Below are 21,396 nucleotides of genomic sequence, written 5' to 3'. Positions count from 1 at the left end.
ATATGATGCCACAAGCTTGGCACGCCTATTCCTCTTTGTAGCACCTCTCAAGCTCCATCAAGTTGGATGGGAAGTGTCGGTGCACAGCCATTTTAAGATCTCTCCAGAGATGTTCAATCGGATTCAAGTCTGGGCTCTGGCTGGGTCACTCAAGAACATTCACAGAGTTGTCCTGAAGCCACTCCTTTGATATTTTGGCTGTGTGCTTGGGGTCGTTGTCCTGCTGAAAGATGAACCGTCGCCCCAGTCTGAGGTCAAGAGCGCTCTGGAGCAGGTTTTCATCCAGGATGTCTCTGTACATTGCTGCAGTCATCTTTCCCTTTATCCTGACTAGTCTCCCAGTTCCTGCCGCTGAAAAACATCCCCACAGCATGATGCTGCCACCACCATGCTTCACTGTAGGGATGGTATTGGCCTGGTGATGAGCGGTGCCTGGTTTCCTCCAAATGTGACACATGGCATTCACACCAAAGAGTTCAATCTTTGTCTCATCAGACCAGAGAATTTTGTTTCTCATGGTCTGAGAGTCCTTCAGGTGCCTTTTGGCAAACTCCAGGCGGGCTGCCATGTGCCTTTTACTAAGGAGTGGCTTCCGTCTGGCCACTCTACCATACAGGCCTGATTGGTGGATTGCTGCAGAGATGGTTGTCCTTCTGGAAGGTTCTCCTCTCTCCACAGAGGACCTCTGGAGCTCTGATAGAGTGACCATCGGGTTCTTGGTCTCCTCCCTGACTAAGGCCCTTCTCCCCCAATCGCTCAGTTTAGATGGCTGGCCAGCTCTAGGAAGAGTCCTGGTGGTTTCGAACTTCTTCCACTTACGGATGATGGAGACTATTGTGCTCATTGGGACCTTCAAAGCAGCAGAAATTTTTCTGTAACCTTCCATAGATTTGTGCCTCGAGACAATCCTGTCTCTGAGGTCTACAGACAATTCCTTTGACTTCATGCTTGGTGTGTGCTGTGACATGAACTGTCAACTGTAAGACCTTATATAGACAGGTGTGTGCCTTTCCAAATCATGTCCAATCAACTAAATTTACCACAGGTGGACTCCAAGTTAGCTGCAGAAACATCTCAAGGATGATCAGGGGAAACGGGATGCCCCTGAGCTCAATTTTGAGCTTCATGGCAAAGGTTGTGAATACTTATGTACATGTGATTTCTCAATTTTTTCATTTTTAATAAATTTGCAAAAATCTCAAGTAAACTTTTTTCATGTTGTTATTATGGGGTGTTGTGTGTAGAATTCTGAGGAAAACAATGAATTTAATCCATTTTGGAATAAGGCTGTGACATAACAAAACGTGGAAAAAGTGATGTGCTGTGAATACTTTCTGAATGCACTGTATATACACACATACATACTGTGGCTAGTGTGGTTTCTGCAGTGCTTGGACAATTTCATAAAAATCGGTTATATTTTTGCAGTCTCACAGTTTATTTTAAAGGATAAGTTCCATATTTCTCAAGTGAAAGGTATCTTCTTCAAAAACCATGCAAAATTGTGTTCTAAAGTTAAGTGCTTTCTGTAAATTTAAAAAAATATCTTGCCTGCTCTTGTGCTTTAAAATGGAGAATATGGAGAACATAGGGAAAAGCTTAAAAACTTACCAAATATATCCATTTTCAAGCCAAGACAATTGTCAAGTATTGAGCCACACCTTCCATGTTTCCAATGCATGTTTATGACAACAAAACAATCTGGAAATACTCACCTTATCACATACTGTATTTCTAGTACTGTTTTTTAAGATAAGGATGAGTTTTGTGCAAATTCTCATGGAAATACAGAAGTAAATCAAAACAAAATCAACCACATTGCATATAAAGTTTACTGTGATTTGATCTATCAGAGAAAAGCAGAGTGCTGTGCAGGGACACTAAGTGCAGAGCTATCACACACAGCTGGTCTTCTTTTAAAACCTTATAATATTGGTGTATTTTGTTCAAACATGGCATGTATAAACTATTTTACAAAGTGTGTGTGTAATCGCTAGATGCAGAAAAAACATTTCAGGCACAAGTTATGTTGTAACTTCTAATGATCTCAAATTAGTCTTGTGCAGAAGGTGCACCAGAGCTTGACAAACAAGACAGACATCCCTCTCTGCTATTATAATTATAGTAATGAAAATTATTATTTTAATAAATTGATTAATTCTGTGCATATTTATTGTCTGCATAGGCACTTAATTTTCAAGGACGGCTGAAATTTCTTTACGGACAAAATAAGATGTCTGAAGATGGCACCAGGATACCTTCCCAGCTGGCTTTGTTTGCAGTTGCTACTCCACTGCAACCACCATCCATCCTTGAGATCAGAACCAAGACATTTATATTTCAAACAAAGCATAAGCTGGACTTTACTCCAATGGGATGCTGTGCCAGGTAACAACAGATAGGCTTGTCCGGTGCTGGCTACAGTTGTTATGTAGTCTTCAAATGAAAGAGTTTCAAACTATGATCCATCCATCCATTATCCAACCAGCTATATCCTAACTACAGGGTCATACTGCACTATATATATATATATATATATATATATATATATATATATAGTATATATATACGGTATATATATATATATTTTTTCACAGTGTAAGTTATTGTGAATATAAATAAGTTAAACTTAAAGCATTTTGCTTTGTTAGCTTAATTATCACAACAGGGAAAGTTGGTGCCCATTCTCAGGATTCAAAGAATAGCTGATCAGATGATTTAATTAGTGGATTTCCCAGGTATGTTTGCTTATTCTTCAAACTAGATAGGTTGGGTTCATTTTTATTTCACTAGGAACTAGAACAGATTTGCATTGTTTTTGTGTGTTAATATTATTAATAAAAAGTGAAAACATAGATGCAGTGTTCCTTCTCATTTTAGTCTGATTAAAAAGGTGGTGCAGAGAATAGAATACAAATAGTGTGTGAAGTATAGTGGAGCTCTTTTCTGATATACTGTATATTGTTCTGAAGTCATGGCTGGCTCACTTTTGCCTTCATTTAGGGGAAGAGTGGTGCTGGGATTTTCAGAAGCAGAGCTGTGTATGCGAGGCACTGGATACCAGTTTATTCATGCAGCTGACATGATGTATTGTGCAGAAAACCATACAAGAAGTAAGTCTGTACCTGAAGAATACAGTTGATCTTTGCTGAAAAATTGTCTCTAGCACTCATAATATTCACAAAGTACATGACCAGCACCAGCTCACATAGTGCTCACAGTGACAAAACTCTCCTGCCTTTTAGTTAATCTTGAATACCATTTGGAAAAATGTCTGTGTACTTGTAATGACTGATACTAACAAAATATTTCTCCTTCAATCTCTGACCTATTCTTTTGTCACTGTTGAGCTGTTCTCCTCCTTCATCTCCCTCCTAGTTGCAATAGGCAACAACACTGCTTTTCACTACTTCCACATAAATACATTACAGCCTCCATTTTACAGTGCTGAGGAAACATCAGGCTTTCAAGGTTTGCTCCAAAATAGTTCCCATATAATCTGAAAACAGACTATGACTGATGCTTCATATTCAGGCATAGGCTTTGTCTCCAAACATCTATATCCACTGTACAAAATGAATATTGATATAAGATGTTGGGCAGTAGATCCTAATTATAATTATGTCAGCGAAACTTGTCTGCATTCTGTGGCCTCTTGTTTTTGAATCAGCTGGCCCTTTTCCTTTCCTGCTTTCTTTGACATTTCTCTGGACGTACAATAGTATCTGCATCACTCCCTATAAAGTTCAAAATAATTTATTTTTTAAATGTCATTGTTTCTAACATTCACCCTCATCATGCCATTATTTCCTTTTTTGGTCAGGAAAAATGTGTTTTGTCAACTCTATATGCATATTGGTAACTGTAAATATTAATTACAGTGATAAAATCTGGAGAGAGTGGCTTGACAGTGTTCAGACTGCTGACAAAACACAGAGGATGGGTTTGGGTTCAAGCTAATGCCAGGCTGGTCTACAAAGGAGGAAGGCCAGATTTTATTATCGCTAGACAGAGAGCCTTAACGTGAGTAGATGCAAAGTATTTTTCATTGGACACTGTTTCCACAGTGAGTGAGCCCAAGAGATGCTTTCAATACAGTAACTAGCATAATTATTTGTGCTTCTCTTTTTCAGAAATGATGAAGGGGAGGAACATTTGCGTCAGCGTACATTGCGGTTGCCCTTCAGTTTTACTACAGGGGAAGCAGTCCTATATGAAAATGGCCTCAATGGAGAATTGTTTTCTGACAAAGGAGTGAGGAATAAAAAGAGTGCTGCATCAGAACAGAAACCATTAGATCCAAATTCATTATTGGGTGCCATGATGAAGCAGGACCAGGCCATCTATGTGTCCCACGCAAGTGTAACTCCTCAATACTCTCTTGAGAAAGCTTTTAAGCCTGATGGTTCTACCATGAATTTAACTACATCTGGGTGGCAGCCACAAGGCCAGTGCCCACCAATCAAAGAGGAGAATGAAGCATTTAACATGATCAGCACACTGGAGAAGTTGATCAACGATAGTGATATCTGCAATACACTGAACAATTTGGAGGACAACACAGAGCTGCAGCAGTGGGAAGATGCCTTACTAAAGATGGACTTCAGCAATGATTTAATCATTGAATTAAATGATATTCTCAACAATGACATATTTTCTTATTTAGAAGATATTTTATTCAAGGACACTAATGGAATGAGTGATAGTTTTACACAGAAAAATGATAAGTCAGTTCAACTGGATACCTTGAGGTCAGTTCAGCATGATTCACTTACACACCATGAGCAGGTCATTCCAGTTTGCCTAAATCAAAATGGCTTTGCTACGACAGCCAAGAATCCTTCTATATATTCTCAAGGATCAAATGACATGTCAGCTGCAAAACAAGGTTCACTGAACAGCGTGTTGCCATCAACCCAGTGCCAGCAACGATCACAGCTGTTGCATCCAACAAGCCAGGAAAGCAATGGTCTCCAGACTAATCCAGTGATGGGTGGAAGTGTGCCAGACCATTTCCTGCACACTTCATTACCACATTTGTCCAGTGGAGTACATCACAAGTCTGTTTCTGATAATACTCAGTATCATTTCAACCCCTTGTCTGCTTATACAGCAACAACCCAAAATGACACTGGCATTTCTACTCACAAGTCAATGCCACAGGGCCGGTCTCTGTCTTTATCAAATGAAGGGCAACAAATTATGACAAGTTCTTGCACCCAAAATCAGTCCTGTCAGATGTCTCTAGGTGCATTTCCTGCGTACCCCAAAAACAGAACAGGCTCTACTTATCCTATGGATATGGAGCTAAACACATGTGGTGGTCAGGCCCAGATAACATCAGATCAGCTAATGCTGACTGGCCAACAGGACCAATTAACATTTGGGCATTTGGAAAACAGTTACCCCGAATGTCTCCAGCAAGGGCACTCTCTACAGAATTCTTTTGAAAGAAATCGGTCAGTAGGCCAAAGAATGGGACATCTACCCTTTCAGATGCCTGTGAATTCAGAACATTTTAAGAAAATGCAAAACTGGCTGCATCAACACCAGCATCAGTCTGTGTACAATGGTAAACCATACTGTACGGAGTCATCAGCTAGCAGTCACACACAATCTGTCCTTCCATCTAACTGCAGTCAGTCCCAGGCACTTTCAGCACTGCAAGTCAATCCATTACAAAATGGCACTTTTCAGTCAACCACAATTGGAGCAGGAATTGAGCAAGCAAAACATATGCTTCAGGCATCAACGCAGATAGACAGCATGGCTGTGCCTGCATCCACTAGTTGTTTATATGGCAACAGCCCCTTGCTACCATATAACACCATCAGTGGATCCACTACTCTGAACTGTGGCACAAGAAACTTGCCTACTGACAACAGCCCCCTTCAGGCATCCTGCTACTACCAGAATAATTCCAATGAACTTCTTATCGAGCCTTCAGTCATTCCACAGGATGATATTAGCATCACCTCTCTGTCCTGCCATGCTCGGATTTCTCCTGAGATCCAGCTAAAAGAGCAGCACTTCTACAACTGCAGCATCCCAGTTAAGGTATGTTAAATAGTGGTAGGAGTTGCGAATTGGGGTTCTTTGTTGCCTTAACTGTATTGCTGTTAAATAAAATACTGTGTTTGCTGATGTGCAGATTTGGAGAAGAGGTACTGATAACTGGTTCTGGAGCCAACAGCTTTAGGACAGGCAGCACATACTGTATACTGCATTATCTTCTCAGTATAATATATTTCATTTGTATGTTTTACACAGTAGTGTACATCACAAGACAAACGGTTTGCTTTTTCATTACTTTTAATTTCCTTGTTGTAGGCATATTTGTTAGTGGTGATGAGGCCTGTCTCTGCTCTATATGCTTACAGTTGGTGATCTTTATTCCTAGCAGATCCCAAGCCTGTTAAAGTTCATCCAGGGTAGATAATAACTGACTATTATAAATCTGATAATCTTTCATACTAGTAGTTATCCTTCAGTACATTTTCAGAGCTTCTGGAGGGGTTATTATGGCAAAGTGTTTATCTTGCAACCAGTTAGCACAGATAGGTCAATGAATTTTTATTCCAAACATATATCTTTGGTGCAAGTCAGATGGGAAATGCTAGCCTTAAAAATATATTTCTTTCATGGAAGCATCATACAGGTATTATTTTAAACAGGTCAAAGCCTTGGATCATTGGATATGAAATTTTAACAGGGTTTTTAAATAGTCAAACAGCACAATGGCCTTAAAGATTCAGTGTATTAAGTTTGCATCAATGAGTGTATTTTTCTCTTGTCTTCCTCCTAAACCCTAGAGATGTGTGTGTTAGGCTAAGTGGTGATTCTGTGAGCCAAGGTGGTTGTGTACATAACTGGATTCTAGAACTGACTGGTAACCTGTGCCGGGTTGTTTCCAACTGTGTGTTCCACACTGCTAGGATAAGCCATTAGCCTCCTACATCCCTGAATCTAATTAATCAAATTTGGGAATTTTATGTTACAGCTGTGTCTGAATGACATTGGTGGTACAGGTGATTTTGGCGATGTCTTTTTGCAAAATGTGAATGTGGATTCAGAATTAACTTATGCAATGCCTTATAAATTGGAAAAGAAGCAAATCCAAATATGTATAATATAAATGTCCTCATTCTGTTAATGACAAATATGTCCTGAGATTTTTCAGGTAGTAAAATAGAGGTTTCATGGCAAGGGGTTATGATGGCTAATCATTGTGTTGAAGAGAGGCAATGTATTGCATGTTAATTGGAACATGCAAATAAGATGTTTACTGTACATGTGACAATAATGATCCTATAAGCCCATGTTCATCAGTGAGCATCAAAAAAAATTCTTACTGTCAGTATATGTTTATAAGCTAATACATACTTCACATTAATGTTATGACTGGAAATCTACCATTGTGTTTTGGAGACCTAGTATAGGTGGAATCCTGTCATAACAAAATTCATAGGACCACAAAAATATTTTGTTATAATGGAAATTTCGTTGTAATGAATATGGGGAAAATATGTATACTATTACGACCATGGTCACCGGCGATACTCCATCTCTAACAGCAGCGGTACAATGACAGCTCCATAGCTGCTCTGCTGTGTCTGGCAAGCAGTAAACCAAGGGAAAAGTAATTTGTTGTCCTCTGCAGAATCAGGCTTACCACATAATGTGCTTATTGCATGATGCTTAGAAAATTTAACACTGGGCTTTGATCTGCACTCCCGCACATTCTCCTGGTCGGTCTGCCAAGCCAAGCGGTGATTCCGAGTAGCTGTTACTCTTCTAATCTGAAGATGGGAGCTAAAGCAGGACAGTTGCCAGTTTTGTGGTCACTATCTCGTGTGCTTGAGTGCTGAAGTAACAGCTCTTATTTTGAATGAAGTCTTCAGACTGTATCTGCCTTCTCTATACAGTAATAAAGTACCTGTATTTTCCTTGGAAACCTGGACTGACCTTTCTGTCCCTCGTGCAACTAACTCTGTGACCCAAGCTTGAAAATATCTGTATAAAAAAACAGCACTTCTTAAACTGCAAAAAATATTTTACTTTAAAATAAGATGTTAGATGTAACTTTTTGTATAGAATTGCAGGCATGATTACAGAATGAAAATGTGACATTAGATTTAACTTTTCTTTTCTATAGAAATACAAACATGCTTCTAATTTTTTTTTCATTCTGGTTCCAATGCCCAATCTTTAACTTTGTCTTCTTTTTTATTTTTGACCATTCAAAATTGTTGGCAGCATTGAAGGTGCGATCCCAAATGATTTCACCATGTAATTTTCCTTCATTCCGAAATAAACTTTTTCCAGGATTGCTAATTTTTGCAATGTTTGCTCTGAAGATGTTGATGGAGAAGTATAGAGAAGCCCAGAAGGAGTTGCACTGTGTCTTTGTGGACCTGGAGAAAGCATATCACAGGGTGTCTCGAGAGGAGCTGTGATATTGTATGAGTAAGTCGGGAGTGGCAGAGAATTACTTAAGAGTTGTACAGGATATGTACGAGGGAAGTGTGACAGTGGTGAGGTCTGCGGTAGGAGTGACGGATGCATTCAAGTTGGAGGTGGGATTACATCAGGGATCGGCTCTGAGCCCTTTCTTATTTGCAATGGTGATGGACAGGTTGACAGACGAGATTAGGCAGGAGTCCCCGTGGACTATGATGTTTGCTGATGACATAGTAGGGAGCAGGTTGAGGAGACCCTGGAGAGGTGGAGATATGCTCTTAAGAGGAGAGGAATGAAGGCCAGTAGGAACAAGACAGAATACGTGCGTGTAAATGAGAGGGAGGTCAGTGGAATGGTGAGGATGCAGGGAGTAGAGTTGGCGAAGGTGGATGAGTTTAAATACTTGGGATCAACAGTACAGAGTAATGGGGATTGTGGAAAAGAGGTGAAAAAAGAGTGCAGGCAGGGTGGAATGGGTGGAGAAGAGTGTCAGGAGTAATTTGTGACAGACGGGTATCATCAAGAGTGAAAGGGAAGGTCTACAGGACGGTAGTGAGACCAGCTATGTTATATGGGTTGGAGACGGTGGCACTGACCAGAAAGCAGGAGACAGAGTGCTGGAGGTGGCAGAGTTAAAGATGGATACCTTGAGGTGTGACGAGGATGGATAAGATTAGAAATAAGTACATTAGAGGGTCAGCTCAAGTTGGATGGTTGGGAGACAAAGTCAGAGAGGCGAGATTTTGTTGGTTTGGACATGTGCAGAGGAGAGTTGCTGAGTATATTGGGAGAAGGATGCTAAGGATAGAGCTGCCAGGGAAGAGGAAAAGAGGAAGGCCTAAGCGAAGGTTTGTGGATGTGGTGAGGGAGGACATGCAGGTGATGGGTGTAAAGGAACAAGATACAGAGGACAGAAAGATACGGAAGAAGATGATCCGCTGTGGCAACCCCTAACGGGAGCAGCTGAAAGAAGAAGAAGATAAACAAACCATTCCTTATTTTTTTTTTTGTTCATTGCAAAGAAAAATTTGAGAAGCGCTATGAAACTTGAGCACCATATCCACACACGACACAACTACTCACACGGACACTCGGTGGAGCATCTGAATCCAGCTATGTGTATGATATTGCAATTGAACTCTCTCCAACCATCACCGAGACTGCCCAAGACTGGAAATTTCGCAAAGAACATCACTTTCTTATGGTCATACAAGGAAGAGACAGCCTGTTGCAGAGTTCCTAGGGCCAAAGAGATACAGTACCAAAGGAGTTCACTCTTCGTCTCAAGTCACTGTATATCATCCATATCTCGCAACCATGTAGCCAGGCAGGAAATACCAGGACTCTAAAGATTCTAAAGGTTGACAACCTCTCCGCAGACATGCACACTGCTGATGGTTGTGCCTAAGAGGTCATTAAAAGCCTGGATATTGGTTTTTATCCAAGACACTTCACAAGCCCAGTCACTCAGACTCCTTGCTCAGTCTCTTGAAAGCCCCGATCAGAGCCTACATTGACTTCGTGAAAAATTGTCAAAGGAGAACTGCTGCTTGGATTAGAAAGGTTGATATCAAACAAATTGCCTGGACGGGATAAGATTTATCCTTGAGTGATTATGGAAGTTGGTGAGTGCAAATATAACCTTTTAGTCACAGCACACTGGAGAAAGTCCTCCTGATTGGAAGATAGCAAATGTTGTCATGTTTTACAAAAAAGGTGACTAAGCAGATCCATATAACTTTCAGTCAGTATGCTTAACGTGCATCACAGATAAATTAATAGAAGGAATTATTTAAAGAAATAATGAGCATCACATGGTAAGAACAGGAGGTAACTTGGGATACAGATGGGGGAGATCATGTTTTACTAATATGCTAGAATTCTATGAGGGAAACAACAAAAGGATAGGATGAGAGAAGTGAATATGATATTATGTATTTTGGTTTTTAGAAAAACTTTTGAAAAGATCTTACATGAGGGGTTGGGCATCAAACTAAAAGAAGTGGCAGGTCAGTTTGTAGTGTGTCGATAAGTGCAGAACTGGATAAAATACAGTAAGCAGAGGGTTATGAATTAGGTGATGTTGAAAGTGTCAGTGTAGGGCTGCTGCTATTTTTAATAATATATAATCTGAATAGGAATATATATGTAACAAACTGGTTAAGTTTGCAGATTATACCAAACTAGATGGAATGGTAGATAATATTTAATAAGTTAAATCATTGGACAGCATGCAGGATTGGGCATTTTTGTGGCAACTGAAATTTATTACAAGTAAATGTAAAGTATTACACATAGAAAGTAAAAATGTTACCACAATGTGAGGTCTAAAACTTGAAAGTTCTGCTTATGAGCAGGACCTAGGAGTCATAGTAGACTTGTCACTATCAATTTGTATATAATGTAATAGACTGAGGCAGCTATATGGTTATATGGTTACGATGGTTATATGGCTATATGGTTGTGAGACATGGACGCTATCTAGTGACCTGAGATGAAGACTGGACTCCTTTGGTACTGTGTCTCTCCAGAAAATCCTTGCGTACCGTTGGTTTTACTTTGTGTCGAATGAGCGGTTGCTCATGGAGTCCTGAATGAAGCACATTACCTGCATTGTGAGGGAGTGTCAGTTACAGCACTACGGCCATGTGATGAGTTTCCCCGAGGGTGATCCAACTTGTAAGATCCTCATTGTTGGGGACCCGAGTGGCTGGACCAGGCCAAGGGGTCGCCCATGTAACACCTGGCTGCGGCAGATTGAAGGTCATTTCCAGGGGGTGGGACTGGACTGTGGGTCTGCCTAGGGGGTTGCAAACCGGGATCCCAAGTTGTTCCATTGTGTAGTGGGTGCAGCAACACACTGTACCAGTGCATGCTCCCCAACTTGACTTGGCTTGATTTGTGAGGTAGCAGCTGGAGTACTGTGTGTAGTTTTAGTTCCTGGGCTACAAAAAAAAAAAACAAAAAAACATAGCAGCACTACATACCGTCCACAAAAAAGTGACTGGGCTAATTCCAGAACTGCAGGGGATAAGTTATAGGGAAATTTCGAAGGAGTGGAGACATTTAAATTTAAGCAAATGGAGGTTAAGGAGAGAAATGACTGAAGTGTTATTAATTATCGAAGGATTTAGTACAGTGGACCAAGACTGTTATTTTAAAATGAGTATAGCAAGAACACAGGAAAACAGCTGGAAAGTTGTTAAGGGCAGATTTCTCACAATCATTAGAAAATCTTTCTTCACACAGAGAACCATAGACAAACACATGGAAAAAATTACAGAGTGGGAAGACAGCAACCTTCAAAACTTGATTTGATGTTATTTTGTAGAAATTAGGTAAATAGAATTGGCAAGTTCTTTTTGGCCTGAAGGGCTTTTTCTTGTGGGAATTTTTCTAATGTTCTAATATCATACTACTGAACATTTCTTTTTTTGGGGCATGTCCTTGTTCTCATGAACTGAATGTTAGTCACTACTCCACAGAGGGTTAAATATTTTCAGTGTCATCCCATTTGCAGTTTATGTCATTACTTGAATCTATCCTTTTGAGTCTTATATTATTGATGAGAGGATAAGTGTAATTTATTAAATTCCTCTTTTGATCCGTTTAAACCCACCAAAGCACCCTTTCTTGTATCTGATTTGCTTTCTCACCCCTGCTATGTGTAATATTTACATTTAAACTCTATGATATATTTTAAACAACCTAATTATGTCTTAATATCAAATATGACTAACTTGCTTAGTTATCTCTTTTTATATAAATAATTCATATAAATAAAAAAACACTGATCAGTATACTGATTACGAAAGGCTAAAGCACTTGAGTCTTCACTTTAAATCAGAAACCTGCACTCATACCATAATGCTTTGTTTTGTGTGTTTCTGTCATTTTCATACTGCTCCCCCAATACTTAACTCTCGTAGGTTCTTCATGGACTTCCTCATTAAAAGTGTTTTTCAAAATCACAGTATAATTAAATGCTATTATTATAGTACATATTAGACAGATACTATTTTTCCCTTCTTTATATTCTAAATTTGTCTTGGCTGTCTGCTGATACACCAGTTGGTTATCTGTCTCACATTGTTATTGATCACAGATTGGATTTTTTTTTAAAAGAATTTTTTTGAGTTTGTAGATCACATTACAGTTAAGTACAGTACAGTCCAGTGTGATAACTGAAATGGTCAAAATCTTAATCTCTACACTATTCCTCAAAAGAAAAATCTAATTTTTTTTTCTAGTTTTAGACAATGGTTTTGGATTCTTCTGATTTAGTAAGATTAGTCATCATATGAGTGTGAAAGATACTGAGTCACTCATTCACGCTTTCATCACTACCCGTCTGGACTATTGCAATGCTTTGTTTTATGGCCTCCCGACTAAATACAGTATATCAACAGATTACAATATGTTCAGAATTCTGCTGCTCGTTTACTTACAAACACTAGAAAATCTGCTCACATCACTCCTGTCCTCTATGAGTTACACTGGTTACCAGTTTCTTCAAGAATAAAATATAAAATATCCTCACTTTTAAAGCTCTTCATGGTTTAGCCCCTCATTATCTGTCTGAGCTGCTGCTTCCTTACACTCCTGCCCGTGCATTACGATCATCGAACGGCAAGATACTGTACCTAAATACAGGTTAATAACTATGGGTGGGAGAGCTTTCAGAGTGATGGCCCCTAAAATTTGGAATGCTCTCCCTCTCAGCCTTCGAATGGAAAAATCTATTATTAATTTCAAACATCTGTTAAAAAAACATCTCTTCAATGAGTATTATTCTTCTTCATGTATGTAATTTCTACTGTTTTGTATTGAATTGTAAAGTGTCCTTGAGTGTATGAAAGGCACTACATAACTTATTATTATTATTATTATTATTATCATTCAGTGTGTACTCGTTTGTGCTTGACAAGAGCAGAGATATTACAGTAGTGTTTGTAATCATAATAAATGACTATTTTGAGGTTGCTGAAGAATTGCTAAATGTGAATTCATTGTAGGGGAAAAGGTTTTGAGGTCACTGTCAGAAGCAATCCAGAGGTGTTGGCTCCCATGAGATAGATTAACAGGCATCATAATAGACTATAAATGACTGATAGGAACTAGCACTTATTCAAAAGAAGCAAAAGGAAGAAAACACCCCTAGAGTAACTGGACTGCAGTGCATTACTCACCAGCAGGTGTTATGTAGCTGGGGTTGGAAATTTGAAAACAGGATGTGAATTGTTGTTACATGTGTTTGTTTTGTGTGATCAAGGGGCTTGCAGCATCACCAGTTTCATGTGTTTCTGAAAGATATTGATGCTAAATACAGAAATACCTTTAACTTCACTTCACAGACATACTATTTTATTGGCGGAACATGTTTTGAAAAGATTTCTTGAGTTGAGATCACCAATCAAAGCATTTATGGAATTGTGTAAAATGGAAACTCCACATATTGCAAGATAACCAATTCTTGATGCATCTCCCCATCCCTGGGTGCAGTGAATGCACTTAATTTCAATCTGTAAGGCCATGATTAGCTGATTACAGTAATGAATGTTAGTGTAAAACCATTCTTCATTCATTAAGTATGCCGGGAAGTAAGAATATTTATCACTTCCCTGCATGCAGATTCTTAGTAAATAAATAAATAATTCCATTTAGTGGAGCAGGGTATAATATAGTCATAGATCAGCTGATGGAGAAGTTTAAGCATTGGTTTGCAGATTTCAGAATACACAATTATCATTTCCAAGCTGTTTAAAGACCCTTTTACTGTAAAAATGGCAGTGCTCCAAAACGATCCACAAATAGAGCTTATTGACCATCAATGTAACAGGCAGCTAAGTCTTGGAAAAAGTATAAGGAGGTCAATCCAGGGTCAGACAGTATCTCAGAGCACTGCCTCCTTCTGTTTAGATTTTTCAAAAATCTTCAAGAGGACCATGTTACTATTTAGCAACACATACAGTATGCATGCAAGAAACAGTTTTTCATTATGAACATTAAAAAAAAATTAAGGCACAGGTCTAGACTAAGTTATGCTTACCTTTCTGCAATCCTAAGAATGACTTCTTCAATCTTTCAATCAAATATTATCAGCTTGACTGAGCTGAAGTGTAGCCAAGTATCTGGAAAACACATGAAATGACTATCAAAGGATGTTAAATATCTATGGATGTACTATGTATGGCTAAGAATGCAAAAATAACACTGAATATGTGACAGCTGAGTATAAAAGTCTTATTTTATAAAATGACCATTTCCCTGTTACTTTACTGGTGATTAGGCAATATTGCTGAGCATGGTGTGGTTTGCTTTCAGAAATTTGGACTTTGAGACCCCTGCACTACACTATCATCTACATACTGCAGGGGATATCCTGTGCTTGTCAGGTTTTGCTTTTTGAGTTCTTCTAAAATTGTAAATCAGCAGTTATTAGGGTTCACTGGAGCAATATCTTTACATTACTCCAAGTGAATGTGTGCACTCTGCTGTGCTCCTTGACACCACTGTCAAACTAAACAGTTAGCTAGCAGCCTGTATTTCTTTTCAGTAGTCCTACCTTCTTGCTGGCCTCTTTTATTAGTGATCTTTTCCAAGCCTTATCTTTGTTAGTTTGGCAATTTTTGAAGCTGTCACAGCTTATACTGGAGTAGACAATCCTTAACTGTGGATGTACATCAGCAATATGGAGTTTAATGGTGCATGTAAATCACAGCATCTCTGCTTTCAGTAATTTTTGTAAAATTAGCAGATAAAAATAATTTTATAGTTTAATAATTTAATGGGAGATCCACCAGAGGGATCCTGCCATCTAACACAATGGAGATGTATATGGCCCTAGGAGGCCTCTTCCCTCCATCCATCCATTATAAAGGCTTCCCAGGCAGAAATGGAACCATACATTCTGGCTAGGATGGCAGCCAATCTGTGTCCACACTTGTTACAAAATAATTGCTGACAAAGTTAAATTCAGACAATTCATTAATTGTATCTTACTGTATATAAAATGCATGTAACATTTAACAAACCAAGTAATTGCCTTACATGTATGGAGGAATATTTCGGACAAAATTAAATAAATAAATACATGCGTAAATAAATAAAAGTACTGTAAAAATGTGAGCATAAATAAATAAATGTGTCACGAAATATGTTTTTCAATGCTTATTTATTTCATTTTGTCCGTAACATTCCTGCAAACCGTCATGAAATACGACTTGAAATAAAACTGTCACTTTCACTCGTCAAAGTTGAGAGGGTGGGCTTTAACACGCCCTCTAGTTACTGATTGGTGAATCTATGGCACAAGAATTAATTAGAAAAATGCTTACTACTGCCGATGAAATGGATTTATCGGAAGAAATTACAATGTTGGCCCTTTTATACTCCGATATAGATGAAACTATTTTTGAAATTATCGAAGAACAGGTGGAACGGACTCTACTGCACTCCAGTTCAGGTGACACAGTTCCCTGCTCTGGACGTCTATCCTTTGACATTCCAGCTGAGTCAATAGAACACCTTCTGTTATGCAGTTTAAAAGTACGACAGATTGCAGATCTATATGGTGTATCGGAGAAGACGATCACAAGGCGAATGAGCCAGTTTGATATACGGTAAGCTGCAACGGCCGTATTAGTTTAGGTATTTTGACATGGAATGCCCAAAGCAGCTCCAACTAATATTTTGAACTGAGTATTTGACCCATGTTTTACGAGTATAAAGTCAGGTGCATATTCGCAGCTACTTTTTCAAACAACTCTACAGCTCTGATCAGTGCCAAAGTTGTTCAGTTCAAAATATTCGCCAGAATCCATTTCATCGGCAGTAGTAAGCATTTTTCTAATTAATTCTTGTGCTATCGATTCACCAATCAGTAACTAGAGGATGTGTTAGAGCCCACCCTCTCAACTTTGACGAGTGAAAGTGACAGTTTTATTTCAATTCGTATTTCATGATGGTTTGCAGGAATGTTACGGACAAAATGAAATAAATAAATAAATAAATAAGCAACGAAAAACATATTTCGTGACACATTTATTTATTTATGCTCTCATTTCATGATACATTTATTTATTAAGGCTTCATTTCATGATACATTTATTTATTAAGGCTTCATTTCATGATGCATTTATTTATGCTCACATTTCACAATACTTTTATTTATTTGCGCATGTATTTATTTATTTAACTTTGTCCGAAATAGTCCTCCATATACATGAAGTATAATTTCAAATTATATGGCTATCTTTAAATATTGAATGTATTGATTTTTATTTAACTTTCTATTTTATTGGCAGAAATTAATCAGCTCAAATTATTTCTAAACGTATAATGTGTACATCCTTAAAAAGCAGCAAACAATAATTGACACTGGCTAATCTTGTGTTCTTATAAGGCCCTGCAAATGGGGATTGCAAGGCAGCACTTGTTCTAAGACTGTACCTTTATTATTCATATCCATTAAAGCATAAATGCATTTCACACTGAATTTTTACTGAAAGAACGATGCCAAGCGTCCTATGTAAATGTACAGGTAGCCATCCCAGGTCCTGGTGACATAGTAGGTAGTCACCCGGCTTCCTTAGGTGAAGCACAAAAAACGTTTGTTCATTTTTACACTTGCCATTCTTCTATGCTCTGCTTCTTTAATTACAGCATAACAAAATTCATTCTTGTCTTTCAGCAGCCAGTCCAGACTCTTGAAGATGATGGAGGCAGACTCTCAATACCATGTAAATCTCTTCATAATGTGACTGCATATTTCATGGACAGTGATGGCAAGACTAGCTGTTGTGACTTCTAATTGGACAGAATAATGGGCAACACTGAATGAGGAAGAGTGACAAGCAGAGTCCATGTAATGGCCTCTTTCCCTGCATAATGTCACTAATACAAGCTAACACTTTGCTCATTTCTTTTTTGGCAGCATGCAGAAGACATTTCTGGCATCCGACAATCTTTAGTCAGCCAGTAAGAAAGCACCTTGGATGTAACCATACAAAAGCATAAAAATGTGATTGATATCTGCCTTGTGTTTTACATTTCTGAAACGTTTGAGGAATAAAACACGGTGGATGTTAAAAAAAAACAAAACTTTATTTGCCTTGCTAAGGTAACTAATGCCCTTCAGACACACTGGATATGCTCCCAGAGAGAATGACTCTGAGGGTGCTTTGAACTGCAATCATGTCTGACTCTTGAGTGGTACATTCAGTTTGACAGTCTGCCCTGGGTAGAGATTATCAAAAATCTGGGCACTTTTTAGCAGGACAGCAGCCCAATCACTGAACTTTATATTTTTACATCTGCCTTGATTTTTAAACCATTCCGAATTGGATTTACTCTGCCATTCTTTTTTTATTTAGTTTTCTTTTGGCTGAGATACAACTCACATTGCTACCTGTCTGTGTATATGATGAATTTATCATGTGTAACACGCTACTTAGTGATTTCATTTATTGTCAAGGCTAGAGTCGGTCTTGACCTTCACACTTACATTGTCATGAACAGTAGATGGTATGAATGCTTACATTATTATTAGTTCACAACAAGGGGAAACTGAGCCGGAGTGTTGCTTTTATTACATGTTAATATTGTGAGCACCAGTAGAATCTAGAAAGTTCAAGTTCAAAGAGTAGACACCTAAAACATACAAAACAGAGTGCAATGTCAGCCTCAGCAAAACAACAGAAGATGCAAGTCATTTAGCCCTCAGCCATTTTTTTCAGGTCACTGTAGGTATCATGTGCACAATAAAGCAGAGTGCATGCATCACTTTACACAGGGCTATTGCTGTTTGCTGACTAGCACATGGTGGCTTCTTGTGCATGTGTCATTTGGGGGCTATACTGTGTTTTTCTTTTTTGCTCTTTCATTCTTTAGCTGGTTGACTTTAACAATTCACGCAATATTATAATTACTGGCTGGTCTGGGCAAATGACCCTGTCTAGTTTAGCCCCTTTTATGAAATTTTCGGTATTTGCAAGCGACAACATGTGGCAGCTTGTGCACAGCACTATGTCTTCTAACCATTGTGTTTTTCTGATTTCTCATAGCACTTTGCTCTTTCACTGATCTGGGTAGAACCATATTAGAAATTTGGATGGAGTGAGAGGTGCAGATGTAATGGTGAAGAGTTACACTATATAAACTCTGTATTAGTGTTTAGAAACCAACAATGTTTTATAAAGTGAAAAGATCTATTATTTTAATCTAATTCAGTGGCTTCTCACTCTTTAGAAGTATTTTTTGCTTCATATTTACAGCCTGGAATTTCTTCTTGAAATTAATTGAAGTATCTGCTTTTATGAATGAATGAAAGATTTCCCGAAGCTCCAGCTTATTCATGTACTCCACTTTATCAAAGAATGTTTGCAAGCTAAATTGTTATGGAACCTCTTCTGTCTAAATGGTTGGTGTTACAGCAAAATACAAAGCAATTCTGAAAAAAGGAAGAAGGATTGCATTTTCGGTGTGATAGTAGGTACACTTGCTTCTTGTTGATATTCCTTCTTTACAATGAAGTCAAAGAAGCCAACAAATCATCGGCCATTTCATATATTATTGTAATGTCTACTCCATCTCTGTTTGGACTAATAATTTTGTATAGCTACACTTTGAAAAGGTTACCGCATAGGTTTCCAGACACCATCCAGGGGATCTCACGGGGCTGCAGATTGTTGCTCCAACCAACTTTTGTTTTTAGTCGGACTTTTATACTATTTAACCCAGATGTTACTGCACAGTATTAGATGTTTGGGGGTCACTGTAGAAATTACAAAGCTAAGTCTAGTAAATTTGTATTTGAATGTAACAAGCAAGGAATACATTTTGTCCTTTTTATTTTTTTCAGATTTTCATCATCATAGTTTCCCTTCTGCCTGTTATTATTTAATGTGCCATTTACTAATACCGTAAGAACCTTAGTGGCCCTAATGCTGAAGTAGTCGAAGCCTTTCAGCATTCAGTGTCATTCATTCAGGTGTCTGCTCTGCTCTTTGTAAGTTGTCATAAATAATAGAGCAAACTACATAGGAAAAAGGCAAATTAATAGGCAAACAACAAAAGATGTTTACGCCTATAAAGCCTTAATATAAATATTTGTAAACGTAAAATTCAGTTGGCTGTGCTCCTCTGAATATGGAATATGAGAAAAGAAAGAAAAGACCAGCTAATTAAATGTGATTTGAGGTAAAATGTCTCAGTGATTGTGAAACTGTTTGAAACAACAACCTGCAGCTACAGGGGGTCTTCAGAACTGAATTTCAGAATCACTGGGCTTGGAGGAAAAAAAGCTATTTTTTATCATTATTGTCATCATCACAGTCAGTCACAGTTATGGAAGGCCAGTAAGACTTGCTACGAAAATGAATGCTGACACCAATATCCATCCATGGATTACACAATCCAGCATCATTTCAGCAACTGCATGTTCCAGCAGCAAGGAGTACAAGGCAGGAATCTGGTCAGGACACCAGTCTATCATAAGGCACAATGCACACAACCACATGCACTCAGATACAGCCAATGCAAAGTCAGAAGTTAAGGGAAACACGGAGAATGTTGGCAAACACATTTCTTTGAAGGAAAAATTCTATTTGTCACCCATGCTCTTCAGCACACTCCTTACAGAACCTAATGCAGTGTTTTCAGGATTATAAAGTAAAACCTAGCTATGCATGTATACCTTAAGTAAATCCAGTTTAAGGGTGCTTCTTATGACACAGGCCATGCGTGAGTATGGGTGTGTGCATGAACGGTGCCCTGTCCAGTCTTGTGTTCTGCTTGAAACCCACTGCTGCCAGGACAGGCTCCAGCTCCACTGTGACCTTGAAACAGTTAAAGTGAGTTTCACAATGTTAGGTTAACTTGCAATAAGGATTTAAAAATCAATCATCAAAACAAATACTGTACTGATTTTCCATATGCACAAAAATTAAATAAATTTTATATAAAGCTATTGTGTAGCAAACAATTCCCCAAGGCACTTTACCAGTACAAATATGAAATTATATATATATATATATATATATATATATATATATATATATATATATATATATATATATATATTTATATATTTTTGAAAGTTGGCAGGTTAAGTGACTTGTTCATGATCACACAGTGTGTTAGAGGTGGGCACTGATCCTTGCAGTTTAAAGTCCCCACTATCCTACAGTAGTTACCATTAAGCTGTACTGAGACAACAGCACCTCCTGCTCTGGTGGCACGACTTGTCTGCTGCTGTGAAGTTTCAAGCCTATCTGGGTTTTCTGCCACCACTGTTCACCTTTGTTCAGAGTCAATGTGGTTTTTATTTTATTTTGAGTACACTTTATACACAAACTGAGTGAAAGGTGACTGCCCAAGTCACTGGAGAGAGGTGAGGCAGTGTCAGACGTCGGTTAAGATAAAAAACAAAAAAAACAAAAAAAACAAGCTGCAGCTTCCTAAAGGTTAACAAAATATTTCTGCAGCTTCCCCAAATCACTGTAATGCTTATATTCCTTCTTTTATTCTGCAATAAAAACCTTTTGCAAAGGTTTAAATATTCTTTTAAAAACTAAACAGAATATATATATATATATATATATTTTTCCTACATAAATTAGGATTTGTTTCATAACTGAAACATGTTTTAGTTTTGTATTGTTAAGGTGGGAAAATACAAAAAGGGTTGCCTGAAAGCTGAAACTTGTGGCTTTCTTCTAAATGATCTGTCTCACCAGGCACATAAAATAAAATGAAGAGCGGCAGATATGTGCAAAAGGTCTTGTGAAGAGATGAGCGGCTATTACAGAATTGCAAAAACTGAAAAAACTGTGCTTTTACACTACAGCCATCTGTAAACAGGCAGTGCCTAATAACTGGCACTGTTGTTCTGTAGTAACAGAAGTGACCTCTCCAGCAACACTAATACAACAGCCA

At 38.3% G+C, this 21,396-nt stretch overlaps 1 protein-coding gene across 2 annotated transcripts in view; it reads left to right on the top strand.

Moving 5' to 3' along the window:
* Nucleotides 1–21,396, top strand: part of LOC120531435 (aryl hydrocarbon receptor-like) — a 124,994-nt gene that overhangs the window by 103,203 nt on the left and 395 nt on the right. Inside the window, exons 7-11 of one of the 2 annotated variants that reach the window (XM_039756856.1) lie at nt 2,186–2,388; nt 3,004–3,113; nt 3,882–4,023; nt 4,134–6,057; nt 17,156–21,396. The exon at nt 17,156–21,396 is cut by the window's right edge and continues 395 nt beyond it. In XM_039756856.1, coding sequence (XP_039612790.1) covers nt 2,186–2,388; nt 3,004–3,113; nt 3,882–4,023; nt 4,134–6,057; nt 17,156–17,272 — 2,496 coding nt within the window. In that variant the 3' untranslated portion in view covers nt 17,273–21,396. Of the gene's footprint in view, nt 1–2,185; nt 2,389–3,003; nt 3,114–3,881; nt 4,024–4,133; nt 6,058–17,152 lie in introns of both variants that reach the window. The other variant, XM_039756855.1, reaches the window with a different exon arrangement.

This window comes from Polypterus senegalus, chromosome 6, assembly GCF_016835505.1.
Source record: "Polypterus senegalus isolate Bchr_013 chromosome 6, ASM1683550v1, whole genome shotgun sequence".
NCBI lineage: Eukaryota > Metazoa > Chordata > Cladistia > Polypteriformes > Polypteridae > Polypterus > Polypterus senegalus.
Note: the sequence above shows the minus strand (reverse complement) of the source record. Positions and strands in the feature narration are given on the sequence as shown.